The sequence below is a fragment of the Amblyraja radiata genome, chromosome 38, assembly GCF_010909765.2.
Source record: "Amblyraja radiata isolate CabotCenter1 chromosome 38, sAmbRad1.1.pri, whole genome shotgun sequence".
NCBI lineage: Eukaryota > Metazoa > Chordata > Chondrichthyes > Rajiformes > Rajidae > Amblyraja > Amblyraja radiata.
Window position 1 is genome coordinate 9,671,615 of NC_045993.1, and position 17,977 is coordinate 9,689,591.

Genomic DNA, 17,977 nt, shown 5'->3' on the forward strand with positions numbered 1-17,977 from the left:
ACAGGTTTGTAGGTTAATTGGCTTTGGTATAAGTGTAAATTGTCCCTGGTATATGTGTAGGACAGGGTCGGTGTGCGGGGATCGCTGGGCGTAGCGGACTCGGTGGGAAGAAGGGCCTGTTTCCGCGCTGTGTGACTCTGTGACTCGATGATTGTTCCAATGGCCCTGGGGATCTGGTTGGGATCTGGTTTGAGATACAGAGCGGAAACAGGCCTTTCAGTTCACCGAGTCCGTGCAGACCAGCGATCCCCAGACACTAACATTATCCTACACACACTAGGGACAATTTACATGTTATGCCAAGCCAATTAACCTACAAACCTGCACGTCTTTGGAGTGTGGGAGGAAACCGAAGATCCAGGAGAAAACCCACGCAGGGGAACGTGCAAACTCCGTACAAACAGCACCCGTAATTGGGATCGAACCCGCGTCTCTGGCACAGAAAGCGCCGTAAGGCAGTAACTCTACCGCTGTGCCATCGTGCCATTCTTAACTACCTCCTCTGGCAGCTTGTTCCATATGTCTAATCAGTGTCTGATTTTCATTTCAGAGTCCAGAGAAAGTGCCGAGAGGAAAATCAAAGTGATTGTATCGAGAGAAGATGATGGTACGTAGATGTGTGTGTGTGTGGAGATGTTTGCACGTTTCCACCCACACTCCAAAGACATCCAGGTTTGTAGGTTAATTGGCTTCTGTAAATTGTAAATAATCCCCAGTTTGCAGGATAGAACTAGTTGAAGGGGTGGCCGCTGGTCGGCGTGGACTCGGTGGGACTAAGGGCTTGTGTTCGCTGTATCTCTAACCTAAAACATGTGAGCAGTGATAGCAGACGAGCGATAGCAAGTTTCGAATCTAAAGGGGAATTCCATGACAGAGTAGTTTAGTTTAGAGATACAGCGCGGAATCTGGCCCCTCGGCCCACCGAGTCTGCCCTGACCAGCGATCCCCGCACATTAACACTACCCTACACACACTGGGGACAATTTGTACATTTATACCAAGCTAATTAACCTACAAACCTGCACGTCTTTCGATTGTGGGAGGAAACCGAAGATCTCGGAGAAAACCCACTCGAGTCAAGAGGAGAACGTGCAAACTCCACACAGACAGTACCCGTAGTTGGGATCGAACCCGCGTCTCTGGCACAGAAAGCGCTGTAATGCAGTAACTCTACCGCTGTGCCATCGTGCCGCCCTTAACTACCTCCTCTGGCAGCTTGTTCCATTTATCTAATCAGTGTCTGATTTTCATTTCAGAGTCCAAAGAAAGTGCGGAGAGGAAAATCGAGAAGATTGTATCGAGAGAAGATGATGGTACGTAGATGTGTGTGTGTGTGTGGAGATGTCACCTGCACATGTCCTGGGTTGTCATGGTTACTGGGGGAGAGGGATCTTGGAAAAAATGTTGGGAAAACCAACCGTGAGACCAGGAAACTGAAACCCTCTTCCTTGTGTTTCAGACTCTGCGGAGAACGAGAGTGGGCCGGATACTAAAGGTAGTTCTCCTGATCTGCTCGTCACCGGGATAGAGTGAACTGTCATTAAAATGGGAGGGAGAGTTTCAGAGCTACACTGGCAGCTGGGCACAGGGAACGTCTTGGGATCGGTGAAGTGAAATCCTTTCCTTTCCCTTCCAGATTCTGCGGAGAAAGAGAGTCGATCCTCATCTCGAGGTACGGATATTTATATTTCAATGTCTCCCTGTAACATTCACTGGTGAACAATCCATCCACCCATGGGTGAGGTTTAGAGGGATAGGGGCCAAACGCGGGCAGGTGGGACTAGTGTAGGCGGGACAACTTTGGTCGATATCTGAACTTCCTCTGGAAGTTAATATTCCTCTCCAATATGAAAATACCCTTCCTCAGATATGGGGCCCAAAACTGCTCATAATATCTAGAGGTGGCCCGACCAGCACCTGATAAATCCCCAGCATTACATCCTTGGTTTTATATTCTAGTCCTGTCAAAATTAATCTTGCTACCAGCTCAACCTGCAAGTTGGGAATCCAAAATGTGGCCAAGTCATTGGGTATCTTTAAGGCGGAGATTGTTAGGTTGTTGATCAGTACGGGTGTCAGGGGTTATGGGGAGAAGGCAGGAGAATGGGGTTGAGAGGGAGAGATAGATCGGCCATGATTGAATGGCGGAGTAGACTCGATGGGCCGAATGGCCTAATTCTGCAGGTTTACAGGTTTAAATGTAAATTGTCCCGAGTGTGTGTTAATGTGTGGGGATCGCTGGTCAGTATGGACTCGCTAGGCCGAAGGGCCTGTTTCCACACCTGGAGTATTGCGTACAGTTTTGGTCTCCTAATCTGAGGAAAGACATTCTTGCCATAGAGGGAGTACAGAGAAGGTTCACCAGACTGATTACTGGGATGTCAGGACTTTCATATGAAGAAAGACTGGATAGACTCGGCTTGTACTCGCTAGAATTTAGAAGATTGAGGGGGGTTTTTATAGAAACTTACAAAATTCTTGAGGGGTTGGACAGGCTAGATGCAGGAAGATTATTCCCGATGTTGGGGAAGTCCAGAACTAGGGGTCACAGTTTAAGGATAAGGGGAAATCTTTTCGGTCCGATATGAGAAAATCATTTTTTACACAGAGAGTGGTGAATCTGTGGAATTCTCTGCCACAGAAGGTAGTTGAGGCCAGTTCATTGGCTATATTTAAGAGGGAGTTAGATGTGGCTCTTGTGGTTAAATGGATCAGGGAGTATGGAGAGAAGGCAGGGATGGGATACTGAGTTGGATGATCAGCCATGATCATATTGAATGGCAGTGCAGGCTCGAAGGGCCGAATGGCCTACTCCTGCACCTATTGTCGATTGTCTATTGCTCCTATCACCTATGAATTTGTGAACTAATCCCACACTAGCAGTCCCGTGTTCCTTTGCAAACACCGGGGCTCGATTCACAGAGTCCGGGGGAAAGGCTGCACCGTGACCCCAACCCTGGGCACGGCCACGGTGCAAAGAGGGGACATCTCAAGGGGACGGACCCAGCCAGCGAGGGTGGTGAATCTGTGGAATTCATTGCCACAGAGGGCTGCGGAGGCCAAGTCAGTGGATATGTTTTGAAGGCAGAGACAGATAGAATCTTGATTGGTACGGGTGTCAGGGGGTTATGGGGAGAAGGCAGGAGAATGGGGTTAGGAGGGAGAGATAGATCAGCCATGATTGAATGGCTGAGTGGACCCGACGGGCCGAATGGCCTGATTCTGCTCCTATCACTTATGAACTTATGAAGGTGTGAGTGAGAAGAGACAGCAACGTGCAACACCGACACACTTTGATGCCGTCAACCTTTCAATTCCAGATTCCAAGGAGAGCGACGAGAAGAAAATCAAAGACATCGGATCAAGAGAAGATGAAGGTTTGTGGATGTCTCTGTGTGCCGATTGTTGTCCGTGTTAACACACTAGAAGTGGGAACAGTATCATATTATCCCCGGGGGTAAACGGCAGATAAGGTCTCCGGAGACAGGTCGGGAAGAGAAGACACATTCTGGTGGGCAGGAGGAGATCATTTCATAAGTGATCGGAGCAGAATCAGGCCATTCAGCCCATTCAATCATGGCTTATCTGTCTCTCCCTCCTAACCCCATTCTCCTGCCTTCTCCCCATAACCCCTGACACCCGAACTAATCAAGAATCTATCAATCTCCACCTTAACGAAACCCATTGACTTGGCCTCTTTCGCTGTCTGTGGCAATGAAATTCCTCTGCATCTCCTTTCGAAAAGGTACAAACCTTCTGTGGCAAAGAATTCCACAGATTCACCACCTTCTGACTGAAGAAATTCCTCTCATCCTAAAAAAACATCCTTTAATTCTGAGGCTGTGCCCTCTGGTCCTGGACTCTCCCACCAGTGGAAACATCCTCTCCACATCCACTCTATCCAGGCCTTTCACCATTCGGTAAGCTTCATTGAGGTCCCATTTCCCACCCACCCCCCCATCCTTCTAAACTCCAGCGAGTACAGGCCCAGCGCCGACAAACGCTCATCGTATGTTAACCCACCCGTTCAGTTTCCCGTTAAATAACCAGAAACCCGTTTCAATTCCAGATTCCAAGGAGAGCAGGGAGAAGAAAATCAAAGACGTTGGATCAAGAGAAGATGATGGTTTGTGGACTTCTCTGTCTGGGGATTATTGTCTGTGGGTAACATGCAGGATGTGAGACCATTATCATGTAAACCTTAGGAGTAAATGGAGGATAAGTTGGACACAGGTCATGAGGGGAAGATGCATGCTGGTGGGCAGGAGGATATAAGTTCATATGTCATATGCTGAGAGAATGGAGCGGCTGGGCTTGTATACTCTGGGGTTTAGAAGGATGAGAGGTTATCTTATTGAAACATTATAAGCTTATTAAGGGTTCGGACACGTTAGAGGCAGGAAACATGTTCCCGATGTTGGGGGAGTCCAGAACCAGGGGCCACAGTTTAAGAATAAGGGGTAAACCATTTAGAACGGAGACGAGGAAACACTTTTTTCTCAGTTGTGAGTCTGTGGAATTCTCGGTGGAGGCCGGATTTCTGGATACTTTCAATAGAGAGCTAGATAGGGCTCTTAAAGATAGCGGAGTCAGGGGATATGGGGAGAAGGCAGGAACGGGGTACTGATTGGGGATGATCAGCCATGATCACATTGAATGGTGGTGCTGGCTCGAAGGGCCGAATGGCCTACTCCTGCACCTATTGTCTATTGTCATACAAGCAGAATTAGGCCATTCTACATTGACTTTGTGAGTCTTCATGGCCTGAGCTACAGGGATAGGTTGAGCAAGGACTCTATTCCTTGTAGCGCAGGAGGATGAGGGGGTGATCTTATAGAGAGGTGCACAAGATCGTGAGAGGAATAGATCGGGTAGACACACACACAGAGTCTTTTGCCCATAGTAGAGGAATCGAGAACCAGAGGACATAGGTTTAAGGTGACGGGGCCAAGATTTAATAGGGTCCTGAGTTTTTTGGTGGGTGTATGGAACGAGCTATCAGAGGAGGTGGTTGAGGCAGGCACTATCAAAATATTTAAGAGATTGTTGAACAGTACATGGACGGGACAGGTTTAGAGGGATATGGGCCAAACGCGGGTGTGGGATAGTGTAGATGGGGCATGTTGGTCAGCATGGGCAAGTTGGACCGAAGGGCCTGTTTCCTGTTTCCGCGCTGTGTCTCTGCATTGAACTGAATCCTCCGTGACCAAAACTTGTGCTGCTGTTTTTGATGCAGATTCGGCGGAGAATGGAGAGAGGAACGGGAACAGGAACAACAACAACTCCAGTGAGTAGACAAGTCCAGGTCTCACACAGCCAACTCCTGTTCTTGACCTCCGCCAGAACTCCGGCTGATGAGATTGCATCTGCTGGGAACTCCTGCTTAGTTCAGCTTAGTCTAGTTTATTGTCACGTGTACCGAGGGACAGTGAAAAGCTTTTGTTGCGCGCTAACCAGCCAGCGGAAAGACAACACGTGCTTACAATCGAACCGCCCACAGTGTACAGGTACATGATAAAGGGAATAACGTTTAGTGCAAGGTAAAGCCGGCAATGTCCGATCCTGGATACAGATCCGAGAGGAGCTTGAGTAGCTCACAGTTAAAGTGAGAAATGTCGCTGTCCCTGTTGTCCCCGCGGCACGATGGGGCAGCGGTAGAGTCGCTGCCTTACAGCGATTGCAGCGCCAGTTCCTGGGTTCAATCCCGACCACGGGTGCTGTCTGTACAGAGTTTGTACGTTCTCCCCGTGACCTTCGGTTTCCTCCCACACTCCAAAGGCGAACTGGTTTCTGATGCCAAATCTGAGGAAGGACATTATTGCCATAGAGGGAGTGCAGAGAAGGTTCACCAGGCTGATTCCTGGGATGTCAGGACTGTCTTATGAAGAAAGACTGGATAGACTTGGTTTATACTCTCTAGAATTTAGGAGATTGAGAGGGGATCTTATAGAAACTTACAAAATTCTTAAGGGGTTGGACAGGCTAGATGCAGGAAGATTGCTCCCGATGTTGGGGAAGTCCAGGACAAGGGGTCACAGCTTAAGGATAAGGGGGAAATCCTTTAAAACCGAGATGAGAAGAACTTTTTTCACACAGAGAGTGGTGAATCTCTGGAACTCTCTGCCACAGAGGGTAGTCGAGGCCAGTTCATTGGCTATATTTAAGAGGGAGTTAGATGTGGCCCTTGTGGCTAAGGGGATCAGAGGGTATGGAGAGAAGGCAGGTACGGGATACTGAGTTGGATGATCAGCCATGATCATATTGAATGGCGGTGCAGGGCCGAATGGCCTACTCCTGCACCTAATTTCTATGTTTCTATGTTTCTATGGTTTTGTAGGTTAATTGGCCTGGTATAAATGTAAACATTGCCCCTAGTGTGTTTTTTTAAAGTGCTGTTTTTTTCCCTTTTTCCTTCCGCCCACAATATTTAATATGTAAAAGAATATGTGATTCTGTTCCATTGTGTTTGTAGTTTGTTTGGTTGTTTGTTTGTTTGTTTGTCTTTTTGCACAAAGTCCACTTTTCATTTCACTGCACATCTCGTATGTGTATGTGACGAATAAACTTGACTTGACTTGTGTGTAGGATAGTGTCAATGTAGGTTAATTGGCTTGTTATGTGTAAAATGTGTCCCTAATGTGTGTGTGTGTGTAGGATAGTGTTAATGTGCGGGGATCGCTGGTGGGCACGGACTCGATGGGCCAAAGGGCCTGTTACCCCGCTGTTTCTCTAACCTAAACTAGACGAATAGAGATTTAATAGTGTGGAGCGATTGTCATGTGAGTTTGTCGATTTGCTTCTGGGGCCGGCATGCAAATAGTCGCCTGCAGTGGGCGCCACCTGCCCCGTGGTGAGTGCATCGTGCGAGTGGCCACAAACGGTGATACGGGCACTCCGCAGATCCGAGCCTTCCGCACTGCCGTCCGTCCACTGATCACAACCCTGTTTTCCTTTCAGATTCCGATGAAAGTGGCGAAAGGAAAATTAAAACGCTGGGAACCTCCAGCGAAGGCCGAGGTTTGTGGACGTCTCTGCTTGGGTCTTTGTGGCCGGTGCAAAAGGGCCAAAGACTTTACAGAGCAAATATGACTTCACACTTGCACGTCTCTCTAATGCCAAGTGAACCAGACGAGGAGAGGTTGCTGTAAAGCTAGGGGGCGTAACTACAAAAGCATGACCCATAACATGAGTGACACTGAGCTACACCTACTGCACTGAACACTCCAACAGTGCAACGATGTGTACCGCAGTGGCGAGCCGCTATATAGTCTTTACCGCAGTGGCGAGCCGCTATAGAGTCTTTACCGCAGTGGCGAGCCGCTATAGAGTCTTTACCGCAGTGGCGAGCCGCTATAGAGTCTTTACCGCAGTGGCGAGCCGCTGTATAGTCTTTACCGCAGTGGCGAGCCGCTATATAGTCTTTACCGCAGTGGCGAGCCGCTGTAGAGTCTTTACCGCAGTGGCGAGCCGCTGTAGAGTCTTTACCGCAGTGGCGAGCCGCTGTAGAGTCTTTACCGCAGTGGCGAGCCGCTGTATAGGATAAGGGCACAAAAGAAGAAGAAGGGTGTCAGATTAGGAGGGGAGAAGAGGAGTCGAGGTGGGGGGGGGGGGGGATTGAGGGAGATGGGGTCATCGGGGGTGGAAGATGATAGTATGTAGGAGGGGAAATGAGTGGAGTGAATTTGGGGGTGGGAGAGGGATTTGAGAAAGGGCGGTAAAAATACAGCACGGTGGCGCTGCGGTAGAGTTGCTGCCTCACAGCGCCAGAGACACGGGTTCGATCCCGACTACGTGTGTGGAGTTTGTACGTTCTCCCTGTGACCCGCGTGGGCTTTCTACGAGATCTTCGGTTTCTTCCCACACTCCAAAGACGTGCTGGTTTTGTAGGTTAATTGGCTTGGTATAACATGTAAAATTGTCCCTAGTGCCTGTAGGATAGTGTACGTTTGCGGGGATCGCTGGTCGGCGCGGACTCGCGTTTCCGCGCTGTATCTCAAAACTAAACTAAAATGGGTGGATTATTTGACATCGGAGAGTTCGATGCTCACACCATTGGGCTGTAAACGAGTTGCGGGAGCATTAAAGTGGCTCTGATAATTGAACACAGAGAATACAGAGTAATCCATGCACTGATATTCTTTTCCTTTCTCTTCCAGATTCTGCGGAGAAAGAGAGTCGCTCTGCATCTCGAGGTACGGATATTTATGAGTTTCATGACATAGAGTGACACAGTGTGGAAACTTGCCCACACCGGCCCACATGTCCCAGCTACACTAGGCCCACCTGCCTGCGTTTGGCCCGATATCCCTCCAAACCCGTCCTATCCATGCCTCCCTGTAATATTCACCAGTGAACAATCCATTCATGGTGATCTATTAATCATCTACCTGTCTGAAGAAGGGTCCTGACCAGAAACGTCACCTATTCCTTTTTCTCCGGAGATGCTGCCTGACCCATTGAGTCAAGGGCCTGTCCCACTTTCACGACCTAATTCACGACCTCTGCCGAGTTTGCCCTTGACTCATACTCGCAGCATGGTCGTCACGAGGTCGTAGGAGGTCGTAGGTACTCGTGGCATCAAGTAGGTCGGGGCGTTTTTCTAGCCTGATGAAAAATGTCCACGAGTAAAAAAGGTCGTGAATTAGGTCGTGAAAGTGGGACAGGGCCTTTACTCCGACATTTTGTGTCTATCCTCGGTGTTATCCAGTATCTGTAGTTCCTTCCTACAGGAGGGTCGGGGGTTAATGGGAGAAGGCAGGGGAATGGGGTTGAGAGGGAAAGATGGGTTAGCCATGATTGAACTTGACTTGATGGGCTGAATGGCCTGATTCTGCTATTATAACCTATGAACTAGGCGATCTGTCTGATCGGAGTCCAGACCAGGTTCTGGGTGAGACAGTGTTTACAGGGGCTGAATAATCTCAGTAAAACACTTGTGTGGTTAACTGTGTGGCCGGGATATTTACACCCTCTTACTTTTATGTTTCAGACTCAGTGGAGAACGAGAGTGGCCCGGATACTATAGGTAGTTCTCCTGATCTGTCAACTCAAGGTCATCGGGATAGATTGGGAGAGCATTAAGACAGGGGGAGGGTGCTTTTACGATTTCAGGGTGGCATGGTGGCGCAGCGGTAGAGTTGCTGCCTCACAGCGCCAGAGACCCGGGTTCCATCTTGACCACGGGTGCTGTCTGTGCGGAGTTTGCACGTTCTCCCCGTGACCTGCGTGGGTTTACTCTGAGTGCTCCGGTTTCCTCCCACACTCCAAAGACGTGCAGGTTCGCAGGCTTCTGTAAAATGTCCCTAGTGTGTGCAGGATGGAACTAGTGTTTGGGGTGATCGCTGGTCGGCCCGGACTCGGTGGGCCGAAGGGCCTGTTTCTGCGTTGTATCCCTAAACTAAGCTAAAGCTCCATATTAGTGATTCCACATGTGATCCCTGTGGCTCAGCACTTCAACTACCCCTCCCATTCCGAATCCGACCTTTCTGTCCTGGGCCTCCTCCATGGCCAGAGTGAGTCCCACTGTAAATTGGAGGAGCAGCACCTCATATTCCGCTTGGGCAGTTTACACCCCAGCGGTATGAACATTGACTTCTCCAATTTCAGGTAGTCCCTGCTTTCTATCTCCTTCCCCTCCCCTTCCCAGCTCTCCCACAGCCTACTGTCTCCGCCTCTTCCTTTCTCCTTCCCGCCTCCCCCCCCCAAGTCTGAAGAAGGGTCTCGACTCCTTTCCTTTGCTGCTGCACCCGCTGAGTTTCTCCAGCTTTTTGTCCACCTTCGATTTTTCCAGCATCTGCAGTTCCTTCTTAAACACATGTGGCCTAGATCGGAACAAGAGATCATTAATATGAAGTGTTCTCTAAAGCCCATGGAAACTCAGGAGATTGTCTGTTGAACAGTTTAGTTTAGATCGAAGATAGACACAAAATGCTGGAGTAACTCAGCGGGACAGGCAGCATCTCTGGAGAGAAGGAATGGGTGACGTTTCGGGTCGAGACCCTTCCTTTCTACATGTTTAATTTAACTTAGTTTAGTTTAGTTCAGTTCAGAGCTACAGCATGGAAACAGATGGGTGATCGCTGGATGGCATGGACTGGGTGGGCCGAAGGGCCTGCTTCCACGCTGTATTTCTAAATCAAAAAAATAATAAGTCTATTAAAGAAGTTCATGGATTTGTGAATTGGATTTCTATTCTTTCTATTTCAGATTCTGCAGAAAAAGACAGTCACTCGGCAGCCCGAGGTACGGATGTTCACGAGTTTAATATCACGCATGGTCTATGCTAGCACTTGTGTTCAGCAGTCTATGAAGGGTCTGGGTTGTGACTCTGGCAATGGGTTATAACGGCTCTGGGATGGAGTGATTGTTACTGATTCATAAGGTCATAAGTGATAGGAGCAGGATTAGGCCATTCGGCCCATCAAGTCTACTCCGCCATTCAGTCATGGCTGATCTATCTCACCCTCCTAACCCCATTCTCCTGCCTTCTCCCCATAACCCCTGACACCCGTACTAATCAAGAATCTATCTATCTCTGCTGTAAAATATCCACTGACTTGGCCTCCACAACCTTCTGTGGCAAAGAATTCCACAGATTCACCACCCTCTGACTGAAGAAATTCCTCCTCATCTCCTTCCTAAAAGAACGTCCTTTAATTCTGAAGCTGTGACCTCTAGTCCTAGACTCTCCCACTAGTGGAAACATCCTCTCCACATCCACTCTATCCAAGCCTTTCACTATTCTGTACGTTTCAATGAGGGTCCCCCTCATCCTTCTAAACTCCAGCGAGTGCAGGCCCAGTGCCGTCAAACGCTCACCATATGTTAACCCACTTACTCCTGGATTCCGTGTGTGTGTGGACAGACAGCCACGTGTAACATAGGCGCGTGTAGGAAGTAATCGCAGATGCTGGTTTAAACCGAAGATAGATACAAAATGCTGGAGTAATTCAGACTGAAGAAGTGTCTCTACCCGAATCGTAAGCCAGTATAGCAGGCTTGTTAAGATTGTTAAGGGCTTGGACACGCTGGAGGCAGGAAACATGTTCCCGATGTTGGGGGAGTCCAGAACCAGGGGCCACACAGTTTAAGAATAAGGAGTAAGCCATTTAGAACGGAGACGAGGAAACACTTTTTCTCGCAGAGAGTGGTGAGTCTGTGGAATTCTCTGCCTCAGAGGGCGGTGGAGGCCGGTTCTCTGGATGCTTTCAAGAGAGAGCTAGATAGGGCTCTTAAAGATAGCGGAGTCAGGGGATATGGGGAGAAGGCAGGAACGGGGTACTGATTGGGGATGATCAGCCATGATCACATTGAATGGCGGTGCTGGCTCGAAGGGCCGAATGGCCTACTCCTGCACCTATCGTCTATTGCTTGTGGGCTGAATGGCCTCCCCCTGGTCCAGTACACAAGCTGGCGCCCACGCAGGCTGGAAATGCATCGCCGCATTGACACCCTCGTGCATGTCCGAACCTTCCCCCCCGCTCCATTCCCAGTTTAAATCCGCGTCTGGTTTTGATTCCAGATTCCAAAGAGAGCAGGGAGAGGATGATCCGAGTGTCTGAATCCAGAGAAGGTTGGTGGATCTTCCATCGAGGGGATGAGGGGCCGTGTGGACGCAGGGGAGGGTTAACAATGAGCGGGGCTGCACGGTGGCGCAGCGGGTAGAGCTGCTGCCTCACGGCGCCAGACTCCCGGGTTCGATCCCGACTACCGCCGCTGTCTGTACGGAGTTTGCACGTTCTCTCCGTGACCGCGTGGGTTTGCTCCGGGTGCTCCGGTTTCCTCCCACATCCCAAAGGCGTGGGGGTTTGTCGGTCCGTGACCTTTGTAAAAATTCCCCCCCAGTGTGTAGGGAGTGCTTGAGAATATGGGTTGACATAGAACGCCTGTGAACTTGGATCAAGGTTTATATTTTGTTTTGGAGACACAGCGTGGAAACAACGAGCCCGCGCTGACCACTGAGCAACGCCAGGTTTATCTCACACACTGAGGTCAATTTTACACAAGCCAATTAACCTACAAACCGGCACGTCTTTGGAGTGTGGGAGGAAACCGGAGCACCTGGAGAAAACCCACGCAGGTCACGGGGGTGAACGTACAAACTCCGTACAGACAGCACCCGCAGTCGTGTTCAAAACCATGACTCTGGCGCAGAAAGCGCTGTAAGGCAGTAACTCTACCGCTGTGCCATCGTGCCGCCCTTAACTACCTCCTCTGGCAGCTTGTTCCATTTATCTAATCAGTGTCTGATTTTCATTTCAGAGTCCAAAGAAAGTGCGGAGAGGAAAATCAAAGTGATTGTATCGAGAGAAGATGATGGTACGTAGATGTGTGTGTGTGTGTGTGGAGATGTCACCTGCACATGTCCTGGGTGGTCATGGTTACTGGGGGAGAGGGATCTTGGAAAAACGTTGGGAAAACCAACCGTGAGACCAGGAAACTGAAACCCTCTTCCTTGTGTTTCAGACTCTGCGGAGAACGAGAGTGGGCCGGATACTAAAGGTAGTTCTCCTGATCTGCTCGTCACCGGGATAGGGTGAACTATCATTAAAATGGGAGGGAGAGTTTCAGAGCTACACTGGCAGCTGGGCACAGGGAACGTCTTGGGATCGGAGAAGTGAAATCCTTTCCTTTCCCTTCCAGATTCTGCGGAGAAAGAGAGTCGATCTGCATCTCGAGGTACGGATATTTATATTTCAATGTCTCCCTGTAACATTCACTGGTGAACAATCCATCCACCCATGGGTGAGGTTTAGAGGGATAGGGGCCAAACGCAGGCAGGTGGGACTAGTGTAGATGGGGCATCCTTGGTTAGTATGAGCAAGCTGGGCCGAAGGGCCTGTTTCCGTGCTGTGAGATTCTATGACTATACATATAAACTCCGCACAGACAAGCACCCGTAGTCGGGATCGAACCCGGGTCTCGGGCGCTGTGAGGCAGCAACTCTACCGCTGCGCCACCCTGTGTAGGATAAAACTGGATGCTTTCAAGAGAGAGCTAGATAGGGCTCTTAAAGATAGCGGAGTCAAGGGATATGGGGAGAAGGCAGGAACGGGGTACTGATTGTGGATGATCAGCCATGATCACATTGAATGGCGGTGCTGGCTCGAAGGGCCGAATGGCCTACTCCTAGTAGACGTGAAGAGCCAAATGGCCACACGCAAACTGGAGGAACAGCACCTCGTATTCTGCACAGATAGAGCATATACACCGTGGACACAGGCCCTTCGGCCCGGCTTGCCCATGCCGACCAATGTGCCTCATCTACACTAGTCCCACCTGCCTGCATTTGGCCCATAGCCTAGAACTAATGAACTAAACAGGAAACTGAAATTGAAACCCTCTTCCTTGTGTTTCAGACTCTGCTGAGAACGAGAGTGGTCCAGATGCTAAAGGTAGTTCTCCTGATCTGTGAATGATGTTGAAATGCGACTAAACCCAGAGGAACATTTTTAAATGACTCCTAAAATGGGGACAAATTTGTTCTCCTGTAGAACATGGAAGTTGGGAGGTCACGTTGCATTTCATGCTCAGTTCTGGGCACCATGTTATAGCAAAGATGTCGTCAAGCTGGAAAGAGTGCAGGGAATATATACGAGGATTTCACCAGGACTCGAGGGTGTGAGCTATAGGGAGAGGTTGAGCAGGCTAGGGACTCTATTCCTTGGAGCGCAGGAGGATGAGAGGTGATCTTACAGAGGTGTACAAAATCATGAGAGGAATAGATCGGTTAAACGCACGCCGTCTATTTCCCAGAGCAGGCGAATCGAGAACCAGAGGACATAGGTTTAAGGTGAGGGGGGAAAGATTTAATAAGGGGTAACTTCTTTACACAAAGGGTGGTGGGTGTATCGAACGAGCTGCTGGAGGAGGCAGCATCTATTGTAATTAAGAAACATTTAAACAGATACAGGGATGGGAAAGGTGATGTATTCGAGAGAGTTACTGTAGATACAGTTCTTAGTGCTAACGGAATCAAGGGATATGGGGAGAAAGCAGGAACGGGGTACTGATTGTGGATGATCAACCGTGATCATATTGAATGGCGGTGCTGGCCCGAAGGGCTGAATGGCCTACTCCTGCACCTATTGTCTATTGACTATTAATTGGTGTGGGCAAGTTGGGCCGAGGGGCCTGTTTCCACGCTGTGTCACTCTGTGATTGTTGAACTGAAATCCTTTCCCTTCGATTCCAGATTCTGCTGAAAAAGAGAGTCACTCTGCAACTCACGGTAACTATTCATCACATTTAATTCAAAACCGGCGCTGGGGTCGGGTGAGCGTGCGTAGGGAAGGGTAGTGGGATATATCTCCGCTTTCTTCACTTATTCATTAGCTCAGGGGTTTTTCTTTTTTATCTTTCGTGTCTGTCTTTCCTTTCGTTTTCTTTTCTTCTTCCTTTCCTTCCTTTTCATTTTTCTTTTTTCCAATTTAGTATTTAGTTTATAAAATGTTAAAATTGAAACTGTATGAAAATTGTATAACTGTTATGTCGATTACTTTCTCCTCGTACAATTGCTTCTGATAAAATAAATATTTATATTTTATATTAATAATAATAATAATAAATTTTATTTAATGGGCGCCTTTCAGACATCTCAAGGACACCTTACATAGTAATCGGAATAACATATAATCGGAATATAACAAGTAATAAAGACATCACAGAGACACAAATTAAAAACAGAATTCAATCCAAAAACAGAAAATCAAAAACACAGTTATATTGTACAATTGCTTCTGATAAAATAAATATTTATATTTATATTTTATCAGAAGCAACTGTACAAGGAGAAAGGAATTTTTTATTTTTTTTGAGCCATTAATAAATAAATATTTATATTTATTAATGCCTCAAAAAAAAAGAAAGAAAAGAAATAAAAGCTATTCATCACATTTATATCTTGTTTTTACCATCCGTTGGTGAACTATCTATGAACATTTGCCCTAACTGTGGGAGAACCAGTGGGTCCCATTAGCCTGGAGAAGAAACCATTAAAGTCATTTGGTTTTGTTTAGATTCCGTTTTCTCCAGAGGTGCTGCCTGTCCCGCTGAGTTACTCCAGCTTTTTGTGTCTATCTTCGGTTTAAAGCAGCATCTGTAGTTCCTTCTTACTTATAATCGGGAACGGGTTCTCATTCCAGATTCCAGTGAGAGTGCTGAAGAGATACGGAAGCTGATTTCATCGGGAGGAGATGATGGTTTGTGGACCTCGTTCTATGGGGTTTAATGGCTGTACTAACATGTGGGGGGGGGGGGGGGGGGTCCATTAGGGAGAGAGTCTCAACACACTGCATTTAGTTTAGTTTGGAGTCGTAGAGTGACACAGTGTGGAAACAGGTCCTTCGGCCCAACTTGCCCACACCAGCCAACATGTCCCAGCTACACTAGTCCCACCTGCCTGCGTTTGGTCCATATCCCTCCAAACCTGTCCTATTGTACCTGTCTAACTGCTTCTTAAATGTTTGGATAGTCCCAGCCTCAACTACCTCCTCTGGCAGCTTGTTCCATACACCCACCACCCTTTGTGTGAAAAAGTTACCCTTCAGATTCCTATTAAATCTTTTCCCCTTCACCTTGAACCCGTGTCCTCTGGTCCTCGATTCCCCTACTTTAGTTTAGTTTAGTTTATTATCACCTGTGCCAAAGTACAGTGGGAAGCTGTTTGGCTGCGAGCTATCCAGTCTGCGGGAAGACTAGGGCGGCACGGTGGCGCAGCGGTAGAGTTGCTGCCTCACAGCGCCGGGGACCCGGGATCGATCCCGACTACGGGTGCTGCCTGTACGGTGCTTGCACGTCCTCCCAGTGAGTCTGTACGGAGCTTACACGTCCTTCAAAATCTTCGGTTTCCTCCCACACTCCAAAGACGTACAGGTTTGTAGGCTAATAGGCTTGGTAGAAATGTATAATTGTTCCTAGTTTGTATAGGGTGGTGTTAAGCGCCTGTCCCTCGTGGCTGTCATTTGCGCGTCACGCAGATGGAGCGCGAAGATTTTGTACATCACAAAATCCTGCGACGCCGCGCGTCTCTGCCTATGTCATCGCGCACCGTGCCCGCATTACGCGCGTGTCACGACACACGCGCCGTGCGTCGTGACGCGTAAATTATATCTCGCAAATTACGTGCAAATGACGGCCAAGTGGGACAGGCCCTTTAGTGTGCGGGGATGGATGGGATTAGTGCATCGTCCATATTCACAAGGGGAGTGGGATCTTTGGACGGGTAACTGATTGTGTGGTCGGGAAACTGAAGACCACTCCCTTTCTGTTTCAGACTCTGCCGAGAACGAGAGTGGGCCGGATACTAAAGGTAGTTCTCCTGATCTGTACGTCACCGGGATAGAGTGAACTGTTTTAAAAACGGGAGAGGGGAAATGTTAAAATCTTCTGACTACAGGAAGCAATCAACATCTTGCGTTGAGATAGACACAGAGTGCTGGAGTAACTCAGCGGGTCAGGCAGCATCTCTGGAGAACATGGATAGGTGGCGTGTAGAAACGGAGAACTGCAGATGCTGTTTAAGAAACAATTAGACAGGTACATGGACAGGGCAGGTTTGGAGGGATATGGACCAAGCGCAGGCAGGTGGGACTAGTGTAACTGGGACATGTTGGCCGGCGTGAGCAGCTTGGGCCGAAGGGCCTGTTTCCACACTGTGTCACTCTACGACTAGAATAAGGGGTAAGCAATTTAGAACGTAGACGAGGAAACACTTTTTCTCACAGAGAGTGGTGAGTCTGGAATTCTCTGCCTCAGAGGGCGGTGGAGGCAGGTTCTTTGGATGCTTTCAAGAGAGAGCTAGATAGGGCTCTTAAAAATAGCGGAGTCAGAGGATATGGGGAGAAGGCAGGAACGGGGTACTGATTGGGGAAGATCAGCCATGATCACATTGAATGGCGGTGCTGGCTCGAAGGGCCGAATGGTCTACTCCTGCACCTATTGTCTATTGTCTATTGACCCTATGCTAGTTTATACCAAAGATAGACACAAAATGCTGGAGTAACTCAACGGGTCAGACAGCGACTCTGAAGAGAAAGGAACAGGTGACGTTTTTGGTCGGGACCCTTCTTCATAATTGTATCTATGGAATCTTACAATGCTCAATCTGGGTCTGAGGAAGGGTCCCCACCCGAAACGTCGCCTATCTTTTTTCTGATGCTGCCTGACCCGCTGAGTTACCCCAGCACTTTGTGTCTACCCTCGGTACAAACCAGCATCTGCAGTTCTTTGTTGCCACATCTTGCGGTCGGTGGATTGAATATATCATCCTCCTTTCCTTTCCCTTCCAGATTCTGCGGAGAAAGAGAGTCGATCTGCATCTCGAGGTACGGATATTTATATTTCAATGTCTCCCTGTAACATTCACTGGCGAACAATCCATCCACCCATTGGTGAGGATTAGAGGGATAGGGGCCAAACACGGGCAGGTGGGACTAGTGTGGGCAGCATGCGCACGCTGGGCCGAAGGGCCTGTTTCCGTGCAGTGTGACTATTTACAATATTTACAAAATACATCAATGATTTTAGATGAAGGGATTCAAAGTAACATTAGCAAATTTGCAGATGACACAAAGCTGGGTGGCAGTGGGAACTGTGAGGAGGATGATATGAGAATGCAGGGTGACTTGGACAGGTTGGGGAGTGGGCAGATGCATGGCAGATGCAGTTTAATGTAGATAAATGTGAGGTTATCCACTTTGGTATCAAAAACAGGAAGGTAGATTACTATCTAAATGGTGTCAAGTTGGGAAAAGGGGAAGTACAACGGGTCTGGGGATCCTTGTTCATCAGTCAATGAAAGTAAGCATGCAGGTACAGCAGGCAGTGAAGAAAGTGAATGGCATGTTGGCCTTTATAACAAGAGGAGTTGAGTATAGGAGCAAAGAGGTCCTTCTGCAGTTGTATAGGGCTCTAGTGAGACCACACTTGGAGTATTGTGTGCAGTTTTGGTCCACTATTTTGAGGAAGGACATTCTTG

The 17,977-nt window shown here is 48.5% G+C and overlaps 1 protein-coding gene across 1 annotated transcript in view; it reads left to right on the plus strand.

Annotated features, from left to right (window-relative positions):
* LOC116966803 (caldesmon-like) overlaps positions 1 to 17,977 on the plus strand; it is an 88,680-nt gene that overhangs the window by 62,177 nt on the left and 8,526 nt on the right. The window contains exons 55-68 of the mRNA XM_033013142.1: positions 3,321 to 3,377; positions 4,070 to 4,126; positions 5,237 to 5,287; positions 6,958 to 7,017; positions 8,157 to 8,192; positions 8,990 to 9,025; positions 10,207 to 10,242; positions 11,522 to 11,572; positions 12,262 to 12,318; positions 12,466 to 12,501; positions 14,195 to 14,230; positions 15,144 to 15,200; positions 16,274 to 16,309; positions 17,289 to 17,324. Coding sequence (XP_032869033.1) covers positions 3,321 to 3,377; positions 4,070 to 4,126; positions 5,237 to 5,287; positions 6,958 to 7,017; positions 8,157 to 8,192; positions 8,990 to 9,025; positions 10,207 to 10,242; positions 11,522 to 11,572; positions 12,262 to 12,318; positions 12,466 to 12,501; positions 14,195 to 14,230; positions 15,144 to 15,200; positions 16,274 to 16,309; positions 17,289 to 17,324 — 642 coding nt within the window. The remainder of the gene's footprint in view (positions 1 to 3,320; positions 3,378 to 4,069; positions 4,127 to 5,236; positions 5,288 to 6,957; positions 7,018 to 8,156; positions 8,193 to 8,989; positions 9,026 to 10,206; positions 10,243 to 11,521; positions 11,573 to 12,261; positions 12,319 to 12,465; positions 12,502 to 14,194; positions 14,231 to 15,143; positions 15,201 to 16,273; positions 16,310 to 17,288; positions 17,325 to 17,977) is intronic.